At 37.7% G+C, this 26,806-nt stretch overlaps 2 protein-coding genes across 5 annotated transcripts in view; both read right to left on the reverse strand.

Moving 5' to 3' along the window:
* The window catches only part of LOC132329903 (FERM and PDZ domain-containing protein 2-like), a 53,371-nt gene extending 42,245 nt beyond the window's left edge, over positions 1-11,126 (reverse strand). For all 4 annotated transcript variants that reach the window (XM_059851520.1, XM_059851522.1, XM_059851521.1 and 1 more), the window contains exons 1-6: positions 10,954-11,126; positions 9,945-10,071; positions 8,051-8,182; positions 5,621-5,705; positions 2,121-2,271; positions 523-594 (exon numbers count right to left, since the gene is read on the reverse strand). In XM_059851520.1, coding sequence (XP_059707503.1) covers positions 523-594; positions 2,121-2,271; positions 5,621-5,705; positions 8,051-8,182; positions 9,945-10,071; positions 10,954-10,986 — 600 coding nt within the window. In that variant the 5' untranslated portion in view covers positions 10,987-11,126. The remainder of the gene's footprint in view (positions 1-522; positions 595-2,120; positions 2,272-5,620; positions 5,706-8,050; positions 8,183-9,944; positions 10,072-10,953) is intronic.
* Positions 11,127-12,323: 1,197 nt separating this feature from the next.
* On the reverse strand, positions 12,324-25,695 carry LOC132329616 (FERM and PDZ domain-containing protein 2-like). The gene is made up of 4 exons (XM_059850813.1): positions 25,361-25,695; positions 15,821-15,949; positions 13,870-14,027; positions 12,324-12,443 (listed from the first exon to the last, which is right to left on the reverse strand). The coding sequence occupies exons 2-4, from the start codon at positions 15,942-15,944 to the stop codon at positions 12,324-12,326; spliced, it is 402 nt and encodes a 133-aa protein (XP_059706796.1). The 5' UTR covers positions 15,945-15,949; positions 25,361-25,695.
* Positions 25,696-26,806: the final 1,111 nt, after the last annotated feature.

Consider the following 26,806-nt stretch of genomic DNA (forward strand, 5'->3'; position numbering starts at 1 on the left):
TAAGTTAACATCACAAACATTTCCAATTTTCTTAAAACCCAAAGAATCACAGTGAATAAACAGCTGAGCATACTCAAATTCTCCAGTCACCTGGGTTATTCTAGATTTGGGGCTAATTCCAAATATGCTTTGCTCTCGTTTTTACTGCTGTCTCTGTCAACTTTCTACCTTATCTTAATGAAAAGTAAAGTATGTGCTTGCAAGCTGGAGCTGTCCCATACATTGGAACTAGATGTCATATTGCAGATTTGCTGGACAGTCTTTGTCTCAAAGATCTAGGGCTAAAGTGAGCATTCTTAGCTAAGAAGGATAAATTAGGCTTTTTTGTACCAACAGAAATAACTAAATAGCACTAAGAATTAAAGCACATCCTTTCAAGTCTCGATACCTCTGCAGGAACCTTAACTTGTTTTGAGAGGAGGACATAGAGAAAATACTGGCTTGAGACTCAGGTGCTACATACAAAGAACCCTGATTAAAATGTCACTGGATTAGTTCTAGATTCTTAACGTTCATTCTTACCACAATTGATCCAGGCAGCTGTAAGGTCACTGGTGGTTCACTAGACAAAATAATAAATTCTGGACCTGAAAACTGCAAGGAGGCAATTTAGAAATTTAGTAAGTCTTCTTAAAGGAATGAAGATCCCAAACACAAGTATCAATGAAACCCATTTCTACTGATCTGTATGCTGGACCTAATGGACTTCAGTGTCTAATAAGGTGAAAATGCTGACTGATGACTTCTCACTGTTTGGGGTCTCTCCTGTGTAGACTCTCCAGAGTCTAAGTAGAGGTAAGCTCATGCTGAAGCCTTTTGTTCTGTAAAGGCACTTAATCAAGATCCATTTCCTTTGCAAGGCACCTATACAAACATGACACTTATACAAACTTAATTTATTCTGAGACTTTTTCTCATTTGATTCCCAAATTACTCTGAGGACAGTCACAGACATGTAAACGTGTACATACATACCACTGTGATTGAATAAGCCCAGCTTCCCTAGGAACTGGACTGAAATGCAGAGCTGCTTTCTTCCCCAGAATAAAGGCTGACTGATGGTTTTTATTAGTAAACATTGTATTCTTTTGTTTTAATTTCAAATAACCTGAAGGCCTCTTAAGGCCTTTTTTTCTTGCTGAGTATCCACCTCAACTAATTTTATATATTGGGTATTCAATAGATGCATCTATGCTTTTAGATCCCTTAAGCAGACAGAAGTAATTAAATTTCTTCAAGTAATAAGATGTGAATCCTTCCAGCTGTTCACCATGACTTAGTAACTTGACCCATTTAGATACTTAAAAAAAGAAATTAATAATAGTAGGGTCCTACCAACAGACAATGCAGTTTTCTATCGTATTAATATGAGAAAAGACAATTTTCCTAAGTATCTAACTGAAGCTCTTGACCAAATACTTGTCACTGGTCACTGCTGAGCTTCTGAACTGGCAAAAGGGCTCATCAGCCTGAAACCTGTCCCTTCTTGTTTCGCAACAGAAAACTCCAAATGAAGGATCATGATGGAGTTTTCTGTGATTCAGTTATTTCTCAATCTTTGCAATCCAGAAAAGGTTGTGAAACAGCATACCCTTTAAAGAAACATTATCCTTTCCATTTAACAGAGTCCTACCACAACTTAGCAAGTGGAAATAGTCAATTAGGAGAACTACTGTCTGGGCACATTCACTGCCAGCCTATGCTTTCTGTCCAGACATGCACTGTAAAAGAAAATTTAAGTCCTTTGAGTATCATTGGCTGGCAGACATTTGGGTAAAGTGTCTCTGTAAATTTTTTTGCTGTTCTGAAGCTGCTGTCAAAGTGGTTGGTGAAAACAGTCCATATGGTGTTTGATGCTGGCACAAATCACATATGTAGGTCAGAGAGGGTTCAATTATGAGCTTTTGCACAGTCCTTATGGACAATTGCTTTCACTGTCTTCAGTTCTGACAGCACAACTGGATTATGCCTAATTTGGAGTCTGTCAATTTAGAATACTCATCTAATAAGATGAGTCAGTAGCTAATATGCACATCACTGTCAAATAAAAATTAGATGAGAGGCTTCTCTTTAGTAATATTTACATTTTGAAATCAGCTTATATGTTTTTCATCATTCACCTTTTCCTTCCTGTGGAAGAAACATTTCTGTGATGCAGCAGCTGCTGAGTAGTCCTTTGTGGACACAGAGAAGGTGGAGCCCAAGCTCAGCAGGTTCTGTTGGCCGTTCTTCTGAGTTCCGCCCGGGATTTCTTCTACAGCGCTCACCGACCTCCAAGGGAAATGTCATAGTGAGTGAGGAAAATGTATAACATGCAACCAACACAACAGTGACCTGGGGACAGAGAGCTAAAGGTACAGTAACTGCTGGAATACTGTGAAGTCCAGGGCAATGTCTGCTATAAGCTCCTTAATGTTTCTTTAGAGAAAAAGAGAAACAATTTAACAGGAGTAATATTACTGGTGCCCTTTATAAAGAAATCTAAACTCTGCTTTGATTCAATAGAGTCAGGTTTGTTTCTTTTCTTCTTTTGGTGAGCCAGATCCAGCTGGTTGAACTTTGGTGAAGCCAACAGGCAAAGAGTGTGGCCCCATTCCCTTCTGGGAATTCTACAGAATGAAGCAAATTCCTCATTTATTATTTTCTCAAGAAAAAAGCTTCAGAAAGCCTTAACATTTTTTGTTACATTATTAAATTTTTTCCAGGAATGGGAATTAAATTATTTGAATACTAATTCATTTGGATAAATTAATGCCCTAGGAAACTGAGGGAATTTTCAATTTAATTAAGAAAAAGGTGTGTGAGATCTCAGATCAGAAAGCTGTCTTTGTACTATGGTTTTAATGTAGAAAGTAATAGTGTTTTCCATGTGAGCAGATATGTATCCTTAGAATAAACTTCAACTATACTATGTACTCAATGAACAAATAATGATTATGTGGCTCAGAAGGAGGGGTTTCAGAAGGTTGAGGTGGATTGTTGTTAATTACATTTTTCCAACAAATACCAAAGACACATGGAAGGTTTTTTATTATCCTAAAGTTTCATCCTTTTCCTTTGCACATTGCAGATTTACATCAGGAAACTATTCAAGTAATTTCTAAAATTCCTAGTATCCAATAACAAGGAATGTAGGAGTAGCTCAAAGTTACAGTAGGTGGGATTCAGAGATGATGTTAAGAACCATTTCTTTACTTCAGAGGGGGCTGAACACTGGAACAGGCTTCCTAAAGAGATGGTCACTAGTCCAAGCCTGTCAGTTTTTAAGAGGCATTTGGAGATGTCCTTAATAACATGCTTTAAATTTTGGTCAACCCTGAAGTGGTCAGGCAGTTGGGCTAGATGATTATTATGGACTAGATGATTCTCTTCTCTTCTCTTCTCTTCTCTTCTCTTCTCTTCTCTTCTCTTCTCTTCTCTTCTCTTCTCTTCTCTTCTCTTCTCTTCTCTTCTCTCTCCTATTGTATTTTACATTCCTCTATCTATAAAGATATCTAGTTAGTTTTTTTTCTATCAATACAACCTCATAAAGGTCAACATTTACTTAAGAAATGTGCCTCAAAACTACCTGAAGTGACCTTTATTATCATTGTGTAATAATAAGAATATTATTAGCTCAAAATCCAAAATTCTTTATTAAGAAGGTTTTCTTTTCCTGGAAAGCACTTCCTGTTATTACTCCTGTTAGGTGAGAGATGCCAGATTTGACAGTTGTATCATCTTTAGATATAGACCAGAGCCTTGCTTACAAGCTTCACTTTGTGAGATGTAAATGATGTTAATTGGGCTGCCTACAGAATGAACATGATGATATTAGTAAGCTTTATAGATAGTAAACCCATCACTAATTTTTGTGTTGCTCGTACTCCTACATGGGAAACTGGTGATTTCCAAAGTAATTTCAACTCCACTGCTGTCGTGGTACTTGTAATAGAATGGTGACTGTGGTGGAAATTTGATTGCAGATGCTTACAATCAGGAGTGGGGTTTACAGTCCTTGAAGTTGTATGGGAAGCAGCTTGCTGGAAGTTTGGAGAACAGAGTTTGTCCTTCAGCAGAGGAGGCAAACTTATTCTTGGCAGCATGATTTTAGATCAAGCATATTAAGATCATATCTGGGTTTTTAGTCAGAAGCATGGTAATTGCTATGAAGTACTCAGTAAATAAATCCTCTGTTACTCATATAACTGCTAGATATATGATACAAATATAGATGTTGGTGAACACATGTATAAATGTGTGCGTGTGTAGTTAGACAAGTAGAGAGACTTCTTTCTTGACAAAAGCAGCCGCTATCCTGCAATCTGTTTGTGGATTTCTCTTGTTGCAGTTTTACAGGTATACTGGGATATCTCATACTGCCCAGATTATTATAGCTGATTTATCAGGAAGTTCAAACTGTTTACTTGGGACACATTTAATTGGGGGTTGATCTAAATTGAGCATTTCCTGTGCACTTGAATTACTCGTGTCATGGTTAAAAGAAGAAACTCCTGTTAAACTGGGTCAAGAACCCAATTTAAATGGGATGTCTGCAGGGATTACATGGTGCTTAACTATGGGATTCTGGTCTTTGTGGTGCCTAGAGGCTGACAGTATTTACCTCTCTTCTTCCTTTGGAAACAGCCATGTTTATAGCTGCACTGTGCTAACACCCAGTCTAGAAAACTCTTGTTTGGCAGCAGTGGAGTTTCCCTGGCTTTTGAAAAGGAGTTAATATTCGTTGTACAATCCTCAGTTTTCTTTGCTAATGTCTTCAGGGCTGCTGTCCATGCCATGGCTGAAACAAGGCTAATCCTCATGACAGAGCAGAGGTCTTTACTGCTTGTGACCCTGGGTTACCTGTAACTCTCCAGTGCAGTGGTGGTGCAGGGCTGGATATGACTGACACAAGTGAGAAAAATCAATAAAAGCACTGAGGTGGAAATGCAAATGAAAATTATGCATTATATACATGGTCTGACATAACCACCCCAGAACACATAAGGTGTGACAGCACTTTATTGTGGCAGCAAGGCAAGACCACATCCAAAATCTGACTGTGGACAAATAAGGACTCTGAGAGAATGCCTTGACAGGGAAAGCGATGACTATTTATACCTTTTCAACAGATTTTTCCCTTCATAAAATTATATAATTAGTAAGGTTAGAAAAGACCTCTAAGATCATCCAGTCCATCCTTTCACAGTCACTGTGGAGCACTTCCCAGTTGTTTCAGTCACAGAGGGCTAGTGCTGCTTCCCTGCCTGGTGCAGACACAGCTGGGGGCAGCTGTTCTGGGGGGCCTGGGGCATCTGGCAGGACACAGTGGCACAGAGTAAATGTGGAAGTCCTGAATTTGTTTTGTGTAGATTGTTCAGGGCCCAAGCTCCATTCACCAGAGCTTTTGGACTGTTCCACTTGGAACCAAAACAAGTCTAGGTGAACATTATTTATTTATTCTACATAGTAGAATATTATGTATTTATTAAGTTACTTATTTTATGTAAATAGTATCTATTAGCAAAAGAGGCTCAGTTGGCAGTTCAGGCATTTTCTGATACTGGCATTGCCACACTAGTTGCTGGCTTCACTTGATTATAAAACAGTTTCCATCTTGTAGAATCTGAATTGATCTTACCTGTTTATGAAGAGCTTGTAGCTGCTTTCTGTCCTTGACCCACTAAGTGTGGTGTCACATGATCTGTGTGTCTCTGGAACTCTTCCTGCAATAAATAAAGGAAATTTCAATATTCAAGTGATAGCAGCAGCACTCAGCATCAGATGTTGGGACAATTACAACAGGGAAGAAATTTAGACTGGCAGCTTCCTCTCTTGTGTCCTCACTTGGACATGATAAATGGCTATTTAATAGGGTTAGTGAATACTGCACCAGTAGTATTCCCAGTTCCCTAGTTATTGTTACTTCCTCTTCATAACCCTTTATGTGAATGTAATTTGGAAAACAGCTGTGTAGGTACAAAGGCTGTCATTTCCATCTCCATAGGGTAATTTGTGAATCAGCTTTTTCTCTTCAGAAATTGTGCCCAATTTTTGTTCTTCTATTTTCAGGCATAAAATGGGCAGAAAAAGGCATGAAACTTCTCTGGCCTAATCAGAGTAGGATATAAAATCAATGAAATGAAAATGATTGTGTCTATTCCTCTGGTTATTTTCTATGTTAAATATATTGTGAATGTTTCTACAACATAAAACCAGGGTAGGAGTAGTGGATGGTTTGTGGGGCCTTAGCAAATAAGGATTGCATTGTTTTTCACTTTCAATCATCTCTGTTGCTACGAAATGGACAGGTGTTGCTTTGTCCAACTACATGAAGGTTGAAATTTAGAGGCAGAACGAGAGAGGGTTATGCAAGTGGTAGTTCTGTGAATGTTTCTTGTATCAACAGAGATGTTTGAAATCTTTAGGGAAGGGTGAGAACATTAAATTTTTCTTCACTTGGGTCATTTCATTGATCTTATTTGAAGAATTGCATATCAAACTATTACATAAGTAGGATAATAGAGGTGGTAAGATAAGCTGTGTGGAAGCTTATCATGGAAGTGGAATAATTTTGATAAAACATTCATGCACTATACCCTGAGACTTCACACTGAATTCCAACATGAAAACGTGACACTGAATTCTAGTGCACCAACCAACTAACCAACTGCAATTTTGAAACCTATAAAATCTACAGTCACATTGCTAAAATAAGCATAAACATGTGGGGATTTTTCAAGCTGCAGATGGTAGTGACAAAATGTGAGATTTGAGAAAAGCTAGTTACCAAAGTTAAGATTCAATCCTGTGTTCTGAAGCAACATGCTTTTTAATGAGAAAACCTCGCTAAGTTCCCTGCTTGCACTGTGGTTTGAATATAAGCATAAATATATTTTGACAAGATCATAAAATTCCCCTTAGTCTTTCTATGTCAGCTGTTACTGCAGTGGGACAACTTGGCTACTTTCAGTGGCCAGACCACCATGCTTTGATCACAAATCCAACACCCACCTGACATTAAGTTAACATGTATTCTTCAAAGAAGTTGATGCTGTAGATTTTTTATATGTTAAACGAGCTCCTAATGTACAGTCTTGATAGAGATATTAATCTCCTTTGATGATGGTGCTCTACTAGATGGTATTATTTATTTTCACAGAAAAATGCTTTTTTTAAAATATATTATGTCATGAAAAAATTTCTGTGACAAGCAAGCTCTCACATTCTGTGTTTACTCATGTATTTTTAGAATCCTGTCTTACAAAATCCTGAGTTTGCACAGCTACCAGTGTTTCAGTGGAGACTGAGATCTGCACAAAGTCACTGGAATGAGCCTTTGTCAAGTTTATGACCAAAATGCCTTTCAAACTGCTTGCAAAACAGATTTCTGTTCTGAGTTTACCTTCCCTGTATGTGACTGTGTACATGACTCCCACGTATGTGTCACTCATAGAGCAGCTACAGTCTCAGATTTTTATTGCTGCTGATATTGATTGCAATTCTGGAGCTTCAGAAAAACACCTTGCAGGAGGAGAGCATTAACAGGAGTAACCTCACTTTCCTCATCCTCGGGCTGAGGGCTTAGAGGCTAAGACATGATGGGTTTTTTTCTCATAATGTGCCTAATTTCTCTCTGAATTACGTCCTCATAGAACATTCACTCTTAGGTATTATTTATAGATTCAACTGATTTCGGAGCTGACATCTTGACATTGTCACCATATGCATTTGAGGGGTAGCCCTACCTTTTCTGTGTCAAGACCCCATGTGCTAAAAACATAATGTCGAGCTGTGTGACCTGCTGAACAGCTTTACCTGGCAAAGGGGGCATGAAGCAAGAAAGAGCTGATGGGGCTACATGGTAACCAGGGAATATATAGCTTAACTGGAGGACACAAGTGAAAAAGAATCTAATATGAAAGTATCTTTCTGCTCTACAACTCAGCACAAATATACCTCCCAAGCTACATAACCACAAGTTGCATATGAATATGATCACCTGGTACTTGGTCACTCCCACACTTCATAATCTTATCCACACAAACATAACCTTTTTTAAAAATCTTACCTCTCCTGTGTCCTCGGTTAGACAGTATCAAAGATGTACTTTCAGAAATACTATTAGAGTCACTATAATCCACAGAGAGTTGTCTGTAATCTTCTGTTGACTGACTATAGTTCATTAATCTGGGCCCTTTGTCTGGAAACAGGAAGGCAGTGTGGTGAATCATATACTTTGATTATAAGTCATTGTATTTGCATGTTAATGTAAATAACATTTGGATCAGCTAATTTTTATATAGTCCTCATCCTTCTGTCTTCTAACCCTGACTCCAATTCCTTAAAGACTGAGGAAATCTTGGTAACTTCATTCTATTATTTCATAATCTTATTCTGACCAAAACTGGTTTTCATAGTTCTCAACTATTCCATATAAGACAAATCTAATACATTAATTCTGTTCTACATGTTTAACTGAAAGGTTGCAAAGTGCAGATAACCTGCACTTAGGTTCTTATTCCTTGTACTCTGAGGTCCAAAACCTTGAGCTAGAACTTCTTCTTTCTGTGCGCAGGGTGGACAATGTCCAAACAGAATCCACTTCCAGAGTCAGATGCAGAAATTTCATTAATGGGTCATCCTAATTCATTAGGATGTACATATTTTTCTTGCACAGATTTTACTTTGTTTGCATTCTCTCTTGTCCTTTTACAGAATCTCTGCAACATAAATTTTAATTAAAAAAAAAAATGGAAGAAATGGAATGCTGTCTTGCAAAGTGCAGCTCACATATTTTCAATATAATTGACACCCTAATTCATCAAAGTCCTTTGGCAAGTGCAAATCAAGTGACCTGAATCATGGGCAAACACCGAGATCACACCAGATACCTAATCCCTAGAACCAGTGTAAGGAAACTGGCAGGAATTTGTGGCTAATTGGGGTTGAAAGTGGGGCCATCCCTTTTGGCAGCAGCAGAATTTCTACCTACTTTTGTAAGTGTGAATCTACAAGCTCAGTTCTTAAGTAAGCCAATATGGCTTGAGGGGTAGTTTGTCTGTATGTTTCCAAAAGAATCCTCTTTTCTTAGAAGAATTAATACCTAATAGAAATGTTCTGGGTATCTTTAAGTCTGTGTTTGATTCTAGCTGATTTCACGGAGCATATGTGTGATTTGCTGAATAGGAACTGTATTGCTCATATGCCTAATGCTGAGCATATCCAAAAAAAAATCCTCTATAGCTTGGGTCAGCTTTCCCCTTGCTCCAAAATCAAAGATCTCTGGCAAAGTGAACAGTACAGTGTGGCCACTAGAAAAAAGATATAGTTATAGAATTACTCTGAGGGATAATAAATCTTGATCTTTGTCAAATGAAATAAAAAATTGGTATATATGCTTTTATTTACATAGTGAACAGGATTTGGCCTTGTCTTGAAATCACTCCAGCAATTCATGTGTGAATTTATAAAAAAATCGTTTGAATAGCAAATTAAACTAAAATAAAAAAAAGAAGAAAACCACAAATCTTTGCTTGAATAATCAAGTAGGAAACATGAATATATATTCCTTAATGGCAAGAGGAAAACCTCACAGAACCCCACCTTCAAAAATACACTGGAGTATACAAAGTACAAAAGCAGTTCTGAAAGCAGAGGAGTTTTATATGCACAGGTTTTATGCAAAGTGCTTTAGGAGTCAAATCTGTGCAAGCTGATTTGTTATCATTGCTTCACAGCTCTGAGACTACTGTCCTTTGTGGAAATAAGGAAAAGAAACCTCACTGACTTGCCTCGGAGTCTTTCCATTATGAAGTAATTTATATGTGCAGCAATAGCTATCCTATCCAACACTACATGTAATCACTACAGCATGAAATTAAACAATCCATCTACTTTGGGAAAGACACAGAAAAGCTGTCTGTATCCTTATTAGACAGTTCAGATTATAAATGTTTCTTTACCTTGGTGAAAATTCATCTGGGAAGCCAGTGTTGAGATGTCCGATATTTTTTCATGCAGTCTTTTCCTTATCACATGACTTCTGTTCAGCTGAGAGGCTGTGCTCTCTTCAGTGACCACCTGCTCTGTCTAGAAGGCAGTAATATTCAAAGTCAATGTCATACGATATGTGAACTTCAGACTCTCATAGTGAGGTGATCCTTGCCCCCTGGCTGTCAGAGGCTGCTGATCTGCTTTGTATAAGCAACTTCATTTTCTCAGATTAACACAAAGTGGGACTGAGTATGTTGGTTCCATGCTCTCATATGTTGGTTCCATGCTCTCATGCTAGTTAAGTTTAAGAGGGGACACCCTCTGAAACAGTAGCAAAGAGAGTAAGAAAGAGTGCATGGGAAAAGTTATTCTCAGAATCTTAATGAATACTGATTGAAAACAAAAGAATTCTGGTGTGTTTTCTTCCATTGTCATTCAGCTTGTCAACAAAAAAGGTTTCTGATATTTCAAATTTTGAAAAAACTTCTGTGCTTGTTTTTAAAAACCTCATGTGATTAGGCTTGATTGCACAGCAAATATTCAGTTCCACTCAAGGACAATGACCTAACTTCCTAACATGATGTAAATGAGATTTCTTTGAATTTCATGAAGAAAGCCTGAAACCAGAATGGCAATGGAGAAATTTTTACTGTTGTGTAGGGTCCTTTACTTTGGCCAATATAAGGTCTCTGTAAAGGTCATGATTGCTTCAATACTAACTAAAGAAATTAAGATACCGTAAGTATTGAAGCTCAGTCACTTCCCAGGAGTGCAGAAGTGGTGTGAGAGATGGCTCCATTGCTTTATTTTCTTGTACATATGCCCACACAATTTCCTGCCTAGAAGTTTAGAACCAAATGTCGCCTCCTTAATCCATACAAACATTAATTCTGGCAGTCACTCACCTGTGTCCTATGTTGCTGGGCACCTCTCTCACAACAGAAAAGGAGGTGACTGGAGTGTGAGAGTAGTACTTACCTCACTGACACTTCCCACTGCAAACTGAACCATTCTCTTTATGTAGAATTTTGCTGGTAAGGATGCGCATTCCTTCTGATGGGCTTCGCATGCTTCCAGAATGGATTCAGGAGAAAGTCTTCTGTGTGGCAGATCTTCACACAGTGTCAGCAAGAGTGTATGTAGTTGGTCACTCAGCTGGAGGGACTGAGTCAAAATAGAGGTACTGTTAAATGACATCTCCCAGGGGACTGAAATCCTATGCAAACTGGGACCAAGAATTTCTGTAAGCCTTTCTGTAAGCCTGGGTGAGAAACATGCACTGAATTCCTTTAGACTTTGGGAGAATTCCAGACAAGCAGCATAAGAGTATGGAATGAACCTTTAGTGGGATCCAGGATAGCCTTGGAGGGAATTGACATATCCAAGAATGATTGTAGGCCCAATTAGGGGCTTCTTAGTGACAGACAGTTCAGTTTGCTCTAGAGCTTTTTTAATTAGACTGTGAATCAAAGATTCATGGAAGTAAGGTATGTGGTAGCATTAGCTTCAAAAAAGTGAGGAGTTTTACCAGCCAGAACTGTTGTCATAGAGACCATTTACTTATATTTTAAGGCCATTTAGCTTATAAAGCTTTTTCTCTTAGAATGTGAAAGGGAGGTTAAATCTACTAGAAACCTGTGCTCTCCAAATTAAGAACAAGCAACCAAAAACATCAATATAGAAATGAAGCAAAATCTACGTTGCAAGTCTTTCAAAGGATTCTGGGTAAGCAAGAAACTTATAATTTCAGCTAGCAGAGGTACTGATAGAATTTGCTCAGAAATAAGGGGAGTTATTTAATTTTATTCTTCCATCCCATTTTTGAAAAAGCACACAAATGTGCACAGCACCATAATCATGCCAATGTGATGTTTTTGTTTTAGTCCTATCTTAGAATAACAGAATCATAGAATAATTTAGGTTGAAAAAGACCTTTTATATCGTTGAGTGCAATCATGAACCTAACACTGGCAAGTCCACCTCTAAATCATGTCTCTAAGTACCACAAGTAAATATCTTTTAAATGCCTCCAGGGATGAGATGCAACCACTTCCCTGGGTAGTGGGGACAATTGTTTATTCCAAGACAATTGTTCCTAATTGCCTTGGAATAAATAATCTTCACCCTTAAAATCAAGTTACAATTCATCTTAATAAGAAAAATTCTGGTCTTTGAAGAAATAAAGTGGGGAAAAAAAGAAAGGAAAAAAAGATGAGCTCCAAGTAAATTTCCTGATTTATGTGAACTAGTATTTTTGGTGAAGCTTAGACCTTGACATAAGCTCTTCAATTCTTTTCTAGCAGTCCAAAACACAAAACCACTCTTAGTGATACTTCAGACTATTCCTCTCATTCTTTGAAACTACCAGAATAAAAGAAAACAAAAATGTTTGTGTTACTGGCCTGGTTTGGAGGAACCTGGTAATCAGCTGACCAATAGAGGGTCATTCCTAAGGAATATACCAGCATCTGTCAAAACAGAAAAGGAAACCCTGTGTGAAATCAATACAGGAAAGCCTCATACTAGACACACCATCTTTTTGTGTCTGTGGTCACAAAATGGCAGGAGTCACTGAATCATATAGCTGATTTTTTTAAAAAAAATAGACTAAATGTATCTAAAAGTAAAATAGTGACTCTTGGCTTATGGACTAGGTTGCATGCAATTAGTGATGTCTTTTCCTGGTCTTAAAAAACTGACAGTTAAACATGGTTAAGGGATAAGGGGTTTTTGCCTTGGGATTTTAATAAGGATCTTTATGGTGCCCCATTTCACCAAGGTGGGGTGTGCTGCATTGCACACACACAACAGATCACGCATGCAGTTTATAGACCTTACAAATTTGCATATCTAATAGGGGTGCCCCAATGGGAGGCCTGGATGAATGGTGTGATATTTCCCCATTCAATGAATTCCCCTGGATGGGCCAAATCTCTAGTTTACAGGGTATGTTCTACTCAGGACCTTGGTTTGCCAAAGTAGCATAGGGTATTCCAGCCTCCTACTATTACTAGGGCTAAGCTAAGTTATCAGACTTAAGGAATTACCAGTATGCATGCTAAGAATACTGAGGATATGTAAAAGTTATATAAAAAGTATATAAAAGAAAAGGCAAAAAAAATCTTCTTGGCATCATTAGTACTGTTCAGCTTGAGGGGCTGAGCCAGACTGCCCTCTGTTCAAAGATGCCAGAAGTAGGGAAGGAAATTTGAACTCCTTTCTTAATTTTGAAGCTCTCCCATTGCTGATTGAAATTCTCTCCTACCTGTGGGACTGACTAGCTGCTATATGCAGGAAAATAATTACAGGAATAAGGCTGTCTATTCCACGGCTTCATTTTTCTGCCTAGTGTCTAAGTGGTCAGTTGTGTGGGAATCTGAAAATACTGTGTTCTGCCTGAGGGGAGTATGTGGTCTGAGTGGTATTTAAAACTTTAAGGTGCCTGAATGTTATATCTTACTGTCTTTCCAGAGAGATTCATTTGTCAGAGAGAGAAAAATAAATTGTTAGCAAAGCTGAACATATTTCTGACTTCCTGGGATTGCTTCCACCCTCTGATTGTACAGATACTGCAGTCCTGCTGCTTCTGGGATTACAATTACCATATCTGCTTGAACACCATTTCATAGAAATATTCTTCCTTTCTGTAGGCCTTTACAAATAATACTTTTATTCAAGCCTGTGGGACTGATGGTTAAAATTGATTTTGATGTTGACATGCATGCTAATCCAATGATAAGCTGCAAGATACATGTAACATCTTTCTAACTATAGCCTAATTTGATTAGTTTTATTAGAAGTGGGATGTGACAGTAGTGCCTGGCAAGTTGCATTGAAACCCACAAGCTTGTCTTCACGAGGTGCTGTCAAGATGCACTTTGCAATATACCTCACCTTCGTTAGTCCAAAGTGCTGGTTTTTGCTTGGGCGGTGGAGCAATTCTGGTGCACTGAAAGGGGCAGCTTCTGTCTGAGATGCATTGTTTTGGAAAAACAAATTTCCTTCAGCAGACAGTAGTACTGACCATGGGCAAATCACACAGATGGCAGGGTCTGAAAAATGTGGAAGTTGATAAAATGGAGATCTTAGTGTTTAATTCACTGAACTCAGAAAATCATATTTCTGGCATCTCACCTGTAGAACCAAATTCATCACTGGAGATGTACCCAGAATGACTTGCCTAACTGGGGACCTTATTGGTCCTGACCCACAGACTGACTTCCCAGGCTCAGACTTGCCTTGTCACTGTGGCCTTGCCTGGTGATTGCTGGGCTCTCTGACCATGATTACCTTCAGCTAGCGTTCTCTTTTGCTCCTTCCATGTTTTCTGTTGTGTTGTATGCAAACACAAGTCACACATGTTGGGAAGCTTGTCTGTTTTAGGAATAGCCAGCCAGCTTGTACTTCATCCTAGTGGAGAATACCTGGTCTTCTGGAGTGCTGGCCAGCCAATGAGTGGCATTCCTGCCTAACCTGGCAGGAATATTCTGTACCAAGTGGTGCTGATCATCATGAGATCTGGCATGGTCTATTGCATCATGTACAGCACAGCAAATGTGGCAGCATTAGCCTTGAAAATATGCTGATTACAGAAACAATATAGCTGCAGTTGAGAGATGTGGAATCAGAGATATGCCTTACTCAACTGGGATGATGCTATGCACCAGCAGGTAACCTTCCCTGTGCTCAAAGTAACTGGAGCACTGTGGATTCAGCTTTAGAATGACTCCAGCTTGTCATCACTTCTGGACCTGAGCTCTCTAAAGACCAGTTTTAGCAGCCTTACACTTGGCCTGCAGCCCAGCTTGGTTGTATGTCCCTACTTCTTGGTTTAGTTTTCCTGTTCTGATACCCTAAATTTATCTGGTGTAGCATAGGGAACATATGCTGATTATCTCTTTTAAAAAAAAAAAAAATGTTTTTTTAAGTCAGCAATCAGGAGAGCATAGTGGCAGCTTAGTGTCTGGCACAGAGTCAATAGACGAACCTATGCTGAACCTATCCAGGTGGGTATCTCTGTGCTTCACTCCTTTGCACATTTCTGGTGCTTGTATTTCCTGGGCTATTCTATCCCCTTGTTACACCAGTTAAAAGAGAACTGATGGTATAGTCGACCTGCTATAGTGTTCCAGCCCATTAAAAACTAGTTGGTAATGAATTTTCACTCCTCCAGCTATAGTAGAAGTTACACATCACTTGTTTTCTGTATTTTTTATTTTGATTCTACATGCTTATGAGGTAAGAACACGTCTCATCCATTCTCCCCTCAAAAGGAATTCACATAAACGGTTCTCAAAATGTGACAGGTTGCTCAGCTGTGCTCTCTTGTTGTTGCTCAGTTGTTCTCTGTGCTCTCTCAAGCTGGCCTGCTTGGCAAGCAAATGTCATAATGATAAGTCACATTATTATCATCAAGGATAAAATCTCTTACTAGCTGAATGGAGAGCCGTGTGGATTTGTCTGTCCTTTTCTATCAGTCCATGAAGGACATGAGCCTAGCTGGCACTGCACTTTCTCTGGGTGCATGTTATTCAGACTTCAGGAAGGACTCTTCTGGCTGCATATAATTCTACTTAGATTAATTACTACTTGATGTTTAATTTGAAAAAAAAAAAAAAAAAGCCAAAATTGTGTGAAGATATTCTATGTAGGCAGAGCAATCTGCACATAATCCCAGCAGCACTGAAAGATTTCTCACTTTTATTAGCAATATGCTGTTAGTGCCATTAGTTTTTTTGTTTCTACCCCACCCCCACAAATAAACAAGCAAACTCAAAAGAATTAAAATAACTCAATAATTAATTTCCAACAGTAAGAACTCTTATAAAGATGCTTGTCACCTCACCTTTGTGAAGATCCTCCAGAAGCTGCATTGTGGACAGGTACAGGAGTGCCCATATTTCTTCTTCCTCCAGAGGGCTTCCTTTTGCCCACAGGACCTCGGCCAATGTCACGCAGGAGCTGCTCATGCCTGCTGCAGTAGATACTGGGGTTTGGACACAGTAAAATAGCCTGAACTTCTCAAGACAAGCTCTTCTGATTATAGCTGTACCCTTCTCTCACAGTAAGAAATACTTTGTGAACCACCCTGCTTTATTTGTTCAGAATAGGTGGGTATTGTTTATCCCTGTCTTAATCTGAGTAAATAAAGGGGACTGAACTGACTTCCTGTAATCTTTTTGAGCCCTTTCACTCCTCATTTGAAAGCAGTCATAAGATTCTGTGGAGAGCAAAGTTTTTACTCAGGAGGTCCTTCATGAATATGTGCTGCTCAGATTTTTATGAGTGGTTGTTTGAATGACAGGTGATTGATTTTGCTGCTTAATTGGATGTCCCTGTCTATAAAAACATTACAGAGTTTATCTAAGAAAAAAAGAATACAATGCAAAAGATATGCCCTGTAACATGAAAAGTTTATTAACATTGCCAACAAAGCAATTAAATTTCATTAATTGCTCAGCAGATTGATCAGTAAAAGCTGGTAGATTCTTTCTGAATTAATTGATTAGAGATTTTCTTACTCACATATCTGAGAGTGCTTGCAGATCATCCCTTCCAACATACATATAAACTTGCTTTTTTTCACTAAACCAAATTAAAAGGTTATTCTCTTTTTGAACTACTGAATAGCAATTTAGTGGCTCCCAGCACACTGTCCTATCTGACAGGTACATAAGACCTGGCAGAAGATTTTGGATTCACACACTCATGCTGCTTTGTCTCAGTTGAAACACAGATCATTTAGAGAAAGGCACTCTTTAGTGAATCATAATTTCATTTCCTACCTACTGGAAAAGTATTTTCATAATCCCAGCTAACCAGCAACTGAGTTGTGACTTGAAGCACCATGGCTGTTTTTCCTTCAAATGTTTTGTCATGCTAAATATTCTCAAAGAGGGCTTTGCTCTTCATAAATGCACCTGATCTTTCCATCTAATGAGGTTTCCATTTCTGTATTTTACTAATCTAGTCAGAGCTGCCCTATGTCTACACATCAGTAAGGAAAATTGAATCCAATCTTCAAATTTCCTAAAAATTTTTGAACAGCTTTTGCTATTACTCTCTTGTAACAAGCCCACAGGTTCATTTGATGCTGTGTAAATAGGGGAATAATAGGAAAAGTTAGAAGCAATCCATTTACTGATTTGAGTTTTGACATTGTCTGTAGACCAGCAAGTGAGGACACTATAGCATGGGATGCTGCTGTCCCATAAAGGATTGTAAACACCTCTGTAAACTGAGTTCACTCACAGCCTTAGGGCAGATCTTGTCCCCCCAAAACTTCTTCCCTCTCTGTACACAGCCCACTTAGTGCCACCAATTGCTCTGTGCCAGCAATAGAACTCTTTGTGTCTCACAGCTGATTGCTTTGCCAAATTCCTGTTCACTATGGACTCTTCAAGGGGTACCTGGAAGAGCACCACAGTGTCCTGTAGGACCAGCTCTTGCTGATTAATAGACTGCTCAGACTTTGCTTCATGGGGTCTTGTCCTGGCTCACTAGCTTGCAAACAAGGAATCACAACATAGAAGGAATGATCCCTTGTTGCAGCCACCACAGGATTATAGACCAACCTAGTGACATTTTAAACGGAACCAGAGTCCTAATTTTAGTCTCTGTAGCTTCAAAGGGCAGCAAAGCTTCTTACAAACCTAACCTTAATTAGAAGAGACAGACAAATCTTCTTAATCTAAGCCATCACCGTTTCTCTTAATAATAAATTACTGTGATAGCATTTCACTTAACCCTGTGGTACTGGGACTAAGCAATAAATTCACATCCCCAGAGCAGAATCTGTGTGGCTTCTCTATACGAGTAATCCACCAGATTGCACTTAGTGCTGTTTTATTTGAGACTGTGCTGGGGGAAGAAGCACTGCATCCTCTGTTTTAGATAGAAGTGCTTATACCAAGTGATCTCAGTGCTGGTATTTCTACTAGCTTAAGTTACTCAGTAAGAAACTACCCAAAGTGCAGGTGTTACAGCTTTATAGAACCAAAGTGAAATCAGCAGTTAAATCAGAGATACATTTGTAGGGAATGTTTTTTTTCTAAGAGTAAAAGTAATGTCTCAGATCAATACTAAATATGAATTAAATGAATTCTGCTATCAATTATATCCAAACTTCTTGAAAAAATATTAGATTGTATGGCCATGGAAATCATAATCTCTTTAACAAATTATTGCTTTAAAACAATGTGGAGTTAGGCAATGTGCTATTTTACAATCAAATTGGCAACTGGTTTTTAAACACACTCAGAATGCCCTGTATCTTTAGGCTGTGTTTTTGACTTCTGATTCTCGAGACCAGCATGATGTGATATTTAAAAAAAATCTGACTGTGTGAGTTCTTGGGGAAAAAACTATAGCTGGGCTACACTATGCGTATTATAAGAGAGTAAAAGTGATGCAAAGATATCATTATCATAGTAGCACCGGCCGTGTTCATGGTCCCTCAGTTTAGCAAAACCTGTGATCCAGAACCAAACAACTCTGACCTTCAAACAACCTACAACTCATAAGACAAGGCATACAAATGAGGAAGCAAGAAGGAAAAATGGAAAACAACTTTGCAAAAAGGGTTTTTTTTCAGTAACACTACATATCAGGAAATTATGCTAGATCTGGTTGAGCCTGCAGGGGAAAATTAGAGCAGCAGAATGTAATCACCCACTTTGGAGTTTAGCCAGGATATAGAGGTTAATGTTTTTGTGACTGGAAAAAGTAGCAAAGAGCTTCCAGTGCCAATTTGTGTTTTGAGGTCAAAGGCTGATTTTGCTGATGTCTATGGAAGAAGTACCATCCAAATTAGCTTAAAATATCCTCCCTCTTCTAATCTTTGCAACACATTTATTCATTATGTGGCCTCTCTAAAGTCAACAGATTTTGCCAACCCTTCTTGCATAGATATGAAAAGTTGCATTGGGATGAGGCTAACCCATTATTTTGCCAGCAACATCTGCTTATTTATCAGTTTTTTTAAAAAAAAATCATTGGTGCATTTTGGTGTATTTTATCATATATGCAAGTTTTTGTCCATTGAAAACTGGAATCAATGAAAGAAATTGAATACATCATGAAAGTAAATGATCTACAGCTTTACATCTGAAAATTTTTTACGCTTAGCAACAATTGTGCATTAGTAATTTCACATGCCAGGGTCACTTTATTGGACTTGGCAGTCTTCTTTAATAAAATGTAAAGGAGGAACTTGGCTTTAGTTAATCTTCATCTTTTCTTTTGCTATTTTGTTTGCTGTGTAAAGAAAGCAAAAGAGCTAAAAACGAATACTTTAGTAGGAAAACTGACCTTCCCTTATCAAACACAGTCAAGTGCAGTAAATATCCTCAAGAGGAATGGGTCAGCTGGATTTCTAACTACATGACAGCCCTTTTCATTCCTACTTATCAGAGGGAATTTACTGGGGAGTAGGTTTGGCTGTACCATAAGTTTTATGGCATGAAAGTCAATCCATTATCTGGATGATGGTGAAAAAAGATGAAAGGAGATCATAGGTCACACCAGTCCAATGTGAAGAAGAGGATGAGGAAGGAGAAATCACATTTAGTTTTCAAAAATATGGAGTCAAGTTTGTTTCTGGTTTACTTGTAAAGGCATGAAACAAGAACAGATTTGTCCCATCTGGACATCCTGAAGAACAACTGGAAATGAGAACTTTGGCCAAACAGTTTGTGTAGAAACACAACAACAGCAATTACAACAACAACAAAGTATTAACCTTGGTAGGAATCAAGCATTCTGTGAACTGGAAGGGCATCTGTCAAATCAGAAAGGCTTTTCAAATTTTTACTGCCTGGAAGTTGTTTATGCACAGGTCTTCTGTGTGACTGAACTTCCAGTTCTGCTTCATTGCTCTGTGTGTGTATATTGCAAAATACCTATCTGTAAACTTAACCGACTCTTAATTTGCTGGAAGGTGTAAACAAATGTAAATTTTGTAAACAGTTCTGTCTGGGAAGGCCCATTTATGGTTTGGACATATGTGCCCATCACAGCCCCTCTATTAGAGGTGACTAATTGATTTGACTAGAGTGAACCAGAGAGGGCCCCCTTAACTAGGTGCTCTGAAAGACCTGAGAGGTTGCTAGCATTGGCCACTAACCTGACTAAAGGAGTTTAGGTGTGTACTGACAGAAAGGTGAGAGGAACTAGGAGCATAACTTTTTCCATTTGCACTACTGAATCCAGGAAAAGTTCCCTACTCATAACAGTCCATGGAAGCTGGTGTGAACCCACTACACTTGAACATGCATGGAGCTGGCTAATACAGACTGTGCTTAATTACCTGCAATGCCTGAAGATCCATTAGTCATTTTCAAGGGCAGCTTTAGAGACATGGAATTGCTTCTTCTAGTTGGCATTGAAGGGCATACTGATAAAACTAGACACAAGTCCATAAAGACATGGTCTTCAGGCATCTTTCGCTAAACAAGGTATTTTCCTTAGCCTTCTATCCCTTTCATCTGTTGTACTCCAATTTCTTAGCTATGTCAGCAGTCCCTTTTAGGTCTCAGGTGCTACCTGATAGTCTAAAAGCACCTTAAAAATGACCAAACCCAAATGTGCTTAATCCTCAGAATAGCAAAAGGCAGAACTTCTTGTATTAGCAAGATGCAGTGGGGGAAAAGAAAACTTTCTGAAAGACGGGAATTAGCCACAGGACCTGAGGTGCTGGTCAGCAAGACTTCAAGCAATCTGCTTTCAAGACCACGAAATATGGAAAGTTGAAGTGACACTTTTTTAGGATGTTGGAGGGCTAATAAGTACTAAAAAGGTTCCATAGAGACAGAAGAACAAGGCAGACTTGCTAATTCTGAAAGATCTTTTAAAATTAAAAGTTACAAGGAAAGTGCATTTTTAGTCAGCATCCTTTTACTAGGCCAGAGTGCTGGACAGTGGGTTAATTACATATCAAGTAAGGTAATTTCTGACCATACCCAGGAGAGGACCTCCACCAGGATAAAATCAGTCTGGCTTTCCTATCTCTTGTTTTTTCTCTGTGATACTCCCCATCAAAGATTAATAACCTGACTGTAACACATTGCTTTGAAGTGCCTTATATTTAAGAGCAGGGATAAATTTGTATCTTTACATCTTTATGACACAAAAGTGCAGAAACTTCATCAAAAGGGGCTGAAAATGCATGGAGGAATAGTTGTAAATAAAAACACAAATAGTATCTCACTAAGGGAGGAAAATCATCATTTGATATCAAGTATTCCTAATATACTAAGAAAAGTTCTTGCAGCCTATCTCAAGGCTGGCTGCACAATAAATCAAATTTGGAATACAAAATTAGGAGAATTAAAAATAGGATAAAAATGGGATTGAGCTATAGTTTTGAAATAATCTCTGTTAATTTCAAAGTAAATTTACAGAATTTATGAACAACCTGTCCTGAGCCTTTTGTGTAGTCACCAACAGAGAAGGAATGATGTATCAATCTCTCTGTTTCTGACTCCTCTGTCATGGTGGCAGGAACAGCATTTGGCATGAACATGCATTCAGTAGAAAGTATCTCCAGGAAACTACTTAACTGATTTCCTTTGTGCCCTTAAAAATCATATAGTTATAAAATAGAATGCAGAGACAATTTTGAAATTTAAAATTATCATCGTGTGCATACAGATTAAATGTTTGATATGGATAATAATTTCTGAATTAAAATGGGAAGATATGACTTGCTTTTTATGAAGGCACAAGATTATTCTAAAACACATATGTATTAATCTGATTCTGGGTCTCCACAGACAGTTTGGGATCAGTGAAATAATTTTGCTGCACTGCAGTGTCTACGCTGAAATATTCTTAAATGAACAGTTTTCACATGAGGATCACAATTCTTTGTTGCTCAGGGCTTTGTGTTTTGCTTCTTAAAAAAACCCCAAACACTAAAAAAACCCAAATGAAATCCTGTAAATTTGAATACTGTATTGAGATTTTGAGAGACGTTGATCTCCAAAATATTTAGGACTAGGTAGTTAGAAGATCCTGAAGAATCACTGAAATCTGTGACCAAACTGCAAGTGAAAACTCTAAATCTTTTTTATTTTTCATCTGATTCATAACAACCCACAAAACTGTAACATGCAAGAGGAAAGAAGATGATCACATCAGCCTGTAACCATCAGCTTTGAGGAGGGTCTGATTACATTTATTATGCTGATGATTATTCTGATTTAATACTTCAGGTTGTATTGTATTCTTGAAGAACAGTGTTCTTCCATAAGAAAAATCAAAGTTATAAAAATATAGTATAGAAATACTTTACTAAGAAATGACAACTAAATATATTTGCTTTACAGGCAATATCCATCTGGAGCATGTAAAATTGAAAACCCAAGTAAATTCTTAGAATATATTTAAATACAGTTTAAATTGAATTAAGGTATTTCAATTGGTTGTTGCTATCACCAAATTGTTACTGATAATTTTAAGGGAAATGCAGAAAAAACTGTATTGAAAATAAATATAGTATCTTAAGTATCTCAATCATAAATGTATGCAAATTTTAGAGAAATGAAAAGGGAAGGACTCTGGGAACAGAAGGTGCCTGCCATGTGTACTTTAGACTTTCTTAAATGTCTACATTTAACTCTGAGCCTCTTCTGTATATAGTACATATTGGGCCAAATCCAGTAACCTTTTATATGTATTTAAAGAGTTGTGGATACATGCTATCATTGATGATATTATGGTTTTTATCTGGATACGTAAGCATAGTAACTGCATAAAAAAGCTGAATATTTTCTTATTCCTACTTAAGAACAACCTACTGCTTGTCCATGCTATTACAACAAATTTTAACTATGTGAAAAGTTTGAAAATACTGAAAAGAGCACATCTTTTGAAAATTATACTTTAAAAGTTATTTACATCATAATCTCATTTATTCACATATATTCCACATACAAATTTTATACTCTAACTCACTGTAAACTTGTTATAATTTTGGTGAGAACACACAATATTCCTCATACCAGAGAGATGAATCTCATTAAATATGAAATTTAACTCTCTGAAGTATGGTCTGGAAATGTGTGGCTTTATAATTGGAATAAACACTTAAAATGCTGTTTAAAACTTCTCTTCAAATAAAGTACAGGCAGAGCCAAATCTGCAAACAATGACAAGTCAATAAGGGAGTTGCCTTGTTGCTAAAGCATGAACTTGCTTTGGAAAGATTGTGTCCCAGAAATTATAGCTGAAGTGAAGCCTTTATTATATGGTATTTTTCACTCTCTATCATAAATTATTTTATTTCCTTTCTAGAAGCATGTAATTAAATAAATAGGACAGTTAATCAGACTATTGCAAGTTATTCAGCACTGAAGGGGGATAAAATTCCACTGCTACAGAGAGATTAATTTCTTTTCTAGGAAATCATAAACTTCAAATGAGGTGGAGCAGTCTCTGAACCGTCTAATCTTTGAAAGAGAGAGTTGAAATCTAGTTCCTCAATAGTCTAGGTGTGTGCCTCTGAGGGAGGAATTTCATGAGCTGGGTGGTAAGGATGATAAAAGTTTGACTTTATTACAAGACCTATGGACATTGTTCCTTAGAGACACAAAATGTTATTGATACCAAAAGAAAATTTGGAAAAACCCAGCATCCCACAGACTTATAGGGTCAAATTCCTATTTCCTCTCTACTTCAAAATGAAACTACTAGTGAATTTCAGAGGAAAATATTACACTGTCTGCAGTCAGTTTGCAAGTAGATATTCTTTCAATGGAAGTGCCTAAAAAGATATCACTGGATATCAAAAGAAAGTTGTACTATGTTCATTCTTGCTAAGTTTATATGCCCCTTCTCCTCTGCCCTGGCTGATGCCAAATGCCAAGAACCTCAGGGAATATCTGTCTATGATAGACAGCTACTGCCTCTAAAGTATCCAGTGCTACTTTTCTTAGCTTTTTCTCATGCACCTTTCATAAAAGCTCATTCTACATGAGAGTAAACCAGACTGGTGGCCCAGAATTAAATCTAATACATCTAATACATTATCTACATTGTTCTAGCACTTCAAAGATTGAAGCTTCAAAGCTCTCTGCTGCTGCAGTGCCAGAAAATAGTAGGGCAGTAGAACTAAAGCACCATGGTAATGTTTCTCTTTTAAATTAATTGATTTATGTCTTTTTTAAGGTATTCTTAATTCTCTGAAATGAGGCAGCCTCGTGCCAGACATAGGGACAGGGAATGAAGGATCAAGTGATATGCTGGTGCTGAGGTTAATAGGTAGCACCACAATACAGGTAAAAGAACCTGACCAGGCTGTACACCAGCTTCTTCAGGTACTAAAGAAAAGTGTCCTAAATGAAAGATGAAGAGCTAAGATTTAAGATTATATTGTCCAGTCTTTCCAAAGTCTCTCCATAGCTTCTCACATTTAATCCTATTGTAGTCAATGCTGCTGTTGTTTGCTTATTGTTAAAGCTAGTTCTTGAGTTCTGACAGTGCCACAGTTACACCTTTGCCTGCAGAAGAGAGATGTTCAAAGCTTCTGATCTTGATTCTGATGTTGACTGGGTCTTTTACTTGAGAAAGACTCAGTCTCTTATTTTAGCACATTGAGGATGATGTGTTTTCCCATCATTAACAATACACTTTACATGTAAGTAGTAAATTATCAGTATTTGTATTCCTCTGGAATCTGCATCTATAAATTTCTAGATCAGTAATGATTATGAAGCCTATGAGAAAACATCCAGAAAATGAGGTTGCTTTTATTTTAGAAACTGCAAACTGTAATGTAAGGACTTGCTAAAAACATTGTAGAGCAGTGGAGGAGAAATTAGGAAAGCAGTTTCTTAGTTAAGAGTCTTTAGTCACAGGTTGTAACCACTAGTAATCTTTCTGCTGTTTGGAGTTCAGTGCTCTTTCCAAAATAATAGTACTTAGTACAAATCCATGAAAAAATAATGTACTTAAACATGTTTTCCAGAATCATGTCATCTGTGTTATGCAAACAAAGACTTTTCCCTCCCATAAGAGCAGGAACACTTTAGTGCCTTCTACTTCTTTGCCTTCAATAGGAAACAAGACTATGCTGAGGTACCCTGATTTTTTAACAATGCAATTCTGTTGTAGGTGAATGTTTCTAACTCCCAAAGAAGGCAAGAGGCACTGAGCACTGACATTCTGAATGACAATCCAGTCAGCTCTAAATTATCATTTCTCATACAAACAAGTAGCCTACTAATAAAAATTAGCTAATGATTTAAGAGAAATGAAATAAAAATTTAATGTAAAAAACTCAAACAACAAGGTAAATATTAGATACTGCTGTACAAAGCCAAGAAGATGAGTGATTTAATACTAATTTAATTGATAATGAGATTAAGAGAAATACGTAAGAACCTACCTGTACAAGATGGACAGATGCCACATCCAGAATAGTCTCTAGTCTTCTATGTTTTTGCCCAATAATGGTTGTTTAGACCATAATAGTTGTAAATATAACATTAAACATATTCAGGTCTTGATTGGACTTCTGTTTCTTGGATTTTTCTCTCTTTCTCTTTCTTACCTTGTGTCTTCTCTCTTTCTTTCCCCCTTTCTTCCTTTCTTTCTCTTGCTTTGTTTGTATCTGTAACTAAGCACTGTGTGGTCTGGCAAGTGGCTAAGCAAGTAAACAGTGAGGTTCCTTCTCTTACTTGCAAGCCAAACCTAGCAGCTCCTGGTTTGAAGTTGAGGGCAATGTCATGTCTGCTAAGGCTGTTTATACTCCTTCCTTTTTTGTCTTTCTTTCTTTTTTCTTTTCTTTTTTTTTTTTTTCCTGGTAGTTCACTTGCCAGGTAACGAGAATCAGCTTTTAGGAAGTGGCTCAGTATAAATCTCTGGGTCTGTCAACTTACAAGGGCTCAATTGGATTACCTGACGCACACGGGAGCATTAGGTCTAAACCCCGCAGGCTGATGTCACTTTCAGCCCCCGGCCAATCCAAAGAGCAACAGCACAACCAAAGCAGAGACTGATGGTCTGAGGGGTGAGTGTGTCTTTTATGAGCAGCAAAATCCTTCAGACTCAATAAACAATGCTGATAAGATTTTGAAGTGTCTACCTGGCAGGAAAATAAACCAACCAAAAAACTGAAGGAAGGAAATTTGATAATTTCTTAATATTATCTAGTCTGAAATTTTTTTGTTAATTACATCAGCATGCAGCTATGCTCAGAGCAGGGACGAGGGAGCTCTTGGGACGCTGCAGGGCAACTGTGAGCTGGCTGTAAGAAAGTGAAGGGAAAATGAAACCTTAGTAAAACAGAAGAGTTCCATTGGACTTATTCAGTAAGCTCTTCCCATTAGTTATTCCTCCATTTTCCCCAGCTCTGTTTCTCTTTAATTCTATTTTTTTTAGTTTTTTTATAAGTCCACAAATCTTCATTTGTTTAATCATTCTCCCTATATTTTGTCCCTGAACAATGGAATTTGCAAATGCATTTTCTTCTACCATCCTTATGGCAATGTATCACAAATGATTGTAATATAGATTTCCCTGTTCATGTCAAAATGAAAATCTTGGATTTCTTTCATTGCTTAACTGCATGCAACTAGTCATTTAAGTTCAACATGGAAAAAAAAAGAAAAAAACAGCTTCATATTTCTTTTTTTCTTTCTCAGTCACTGTGAATATTGCCACTGTTGTTCCTAGCCCACACTCTGGATTTCACATTCAGTTTGGTCAACCCTTCCAGTGTATGAGTGTTGATGTGTGCTTTTGAGGAAAATATACAAGCTATGATCTTCTTTATCTGCCTTTAAAGAAAATTTATTCAGGTTTTCATCATCTCAATGGTTGTAAATCCTCT

Source organism: Haemorhous mexicanus, chromosome 7, assembly GCF_027477595.1.
Source record: "Haemorhous mexicanus isolate bHaeMex1 chromosome 7, bHaeMex1.pri, whole genome shotgun sequence".
Lineage (NCBI taxonomy): Eukaryota > Metazoa > Chordata > Aves > Passeriformes > Fringillidae > Haemorhous > Haemorhous mexicanus.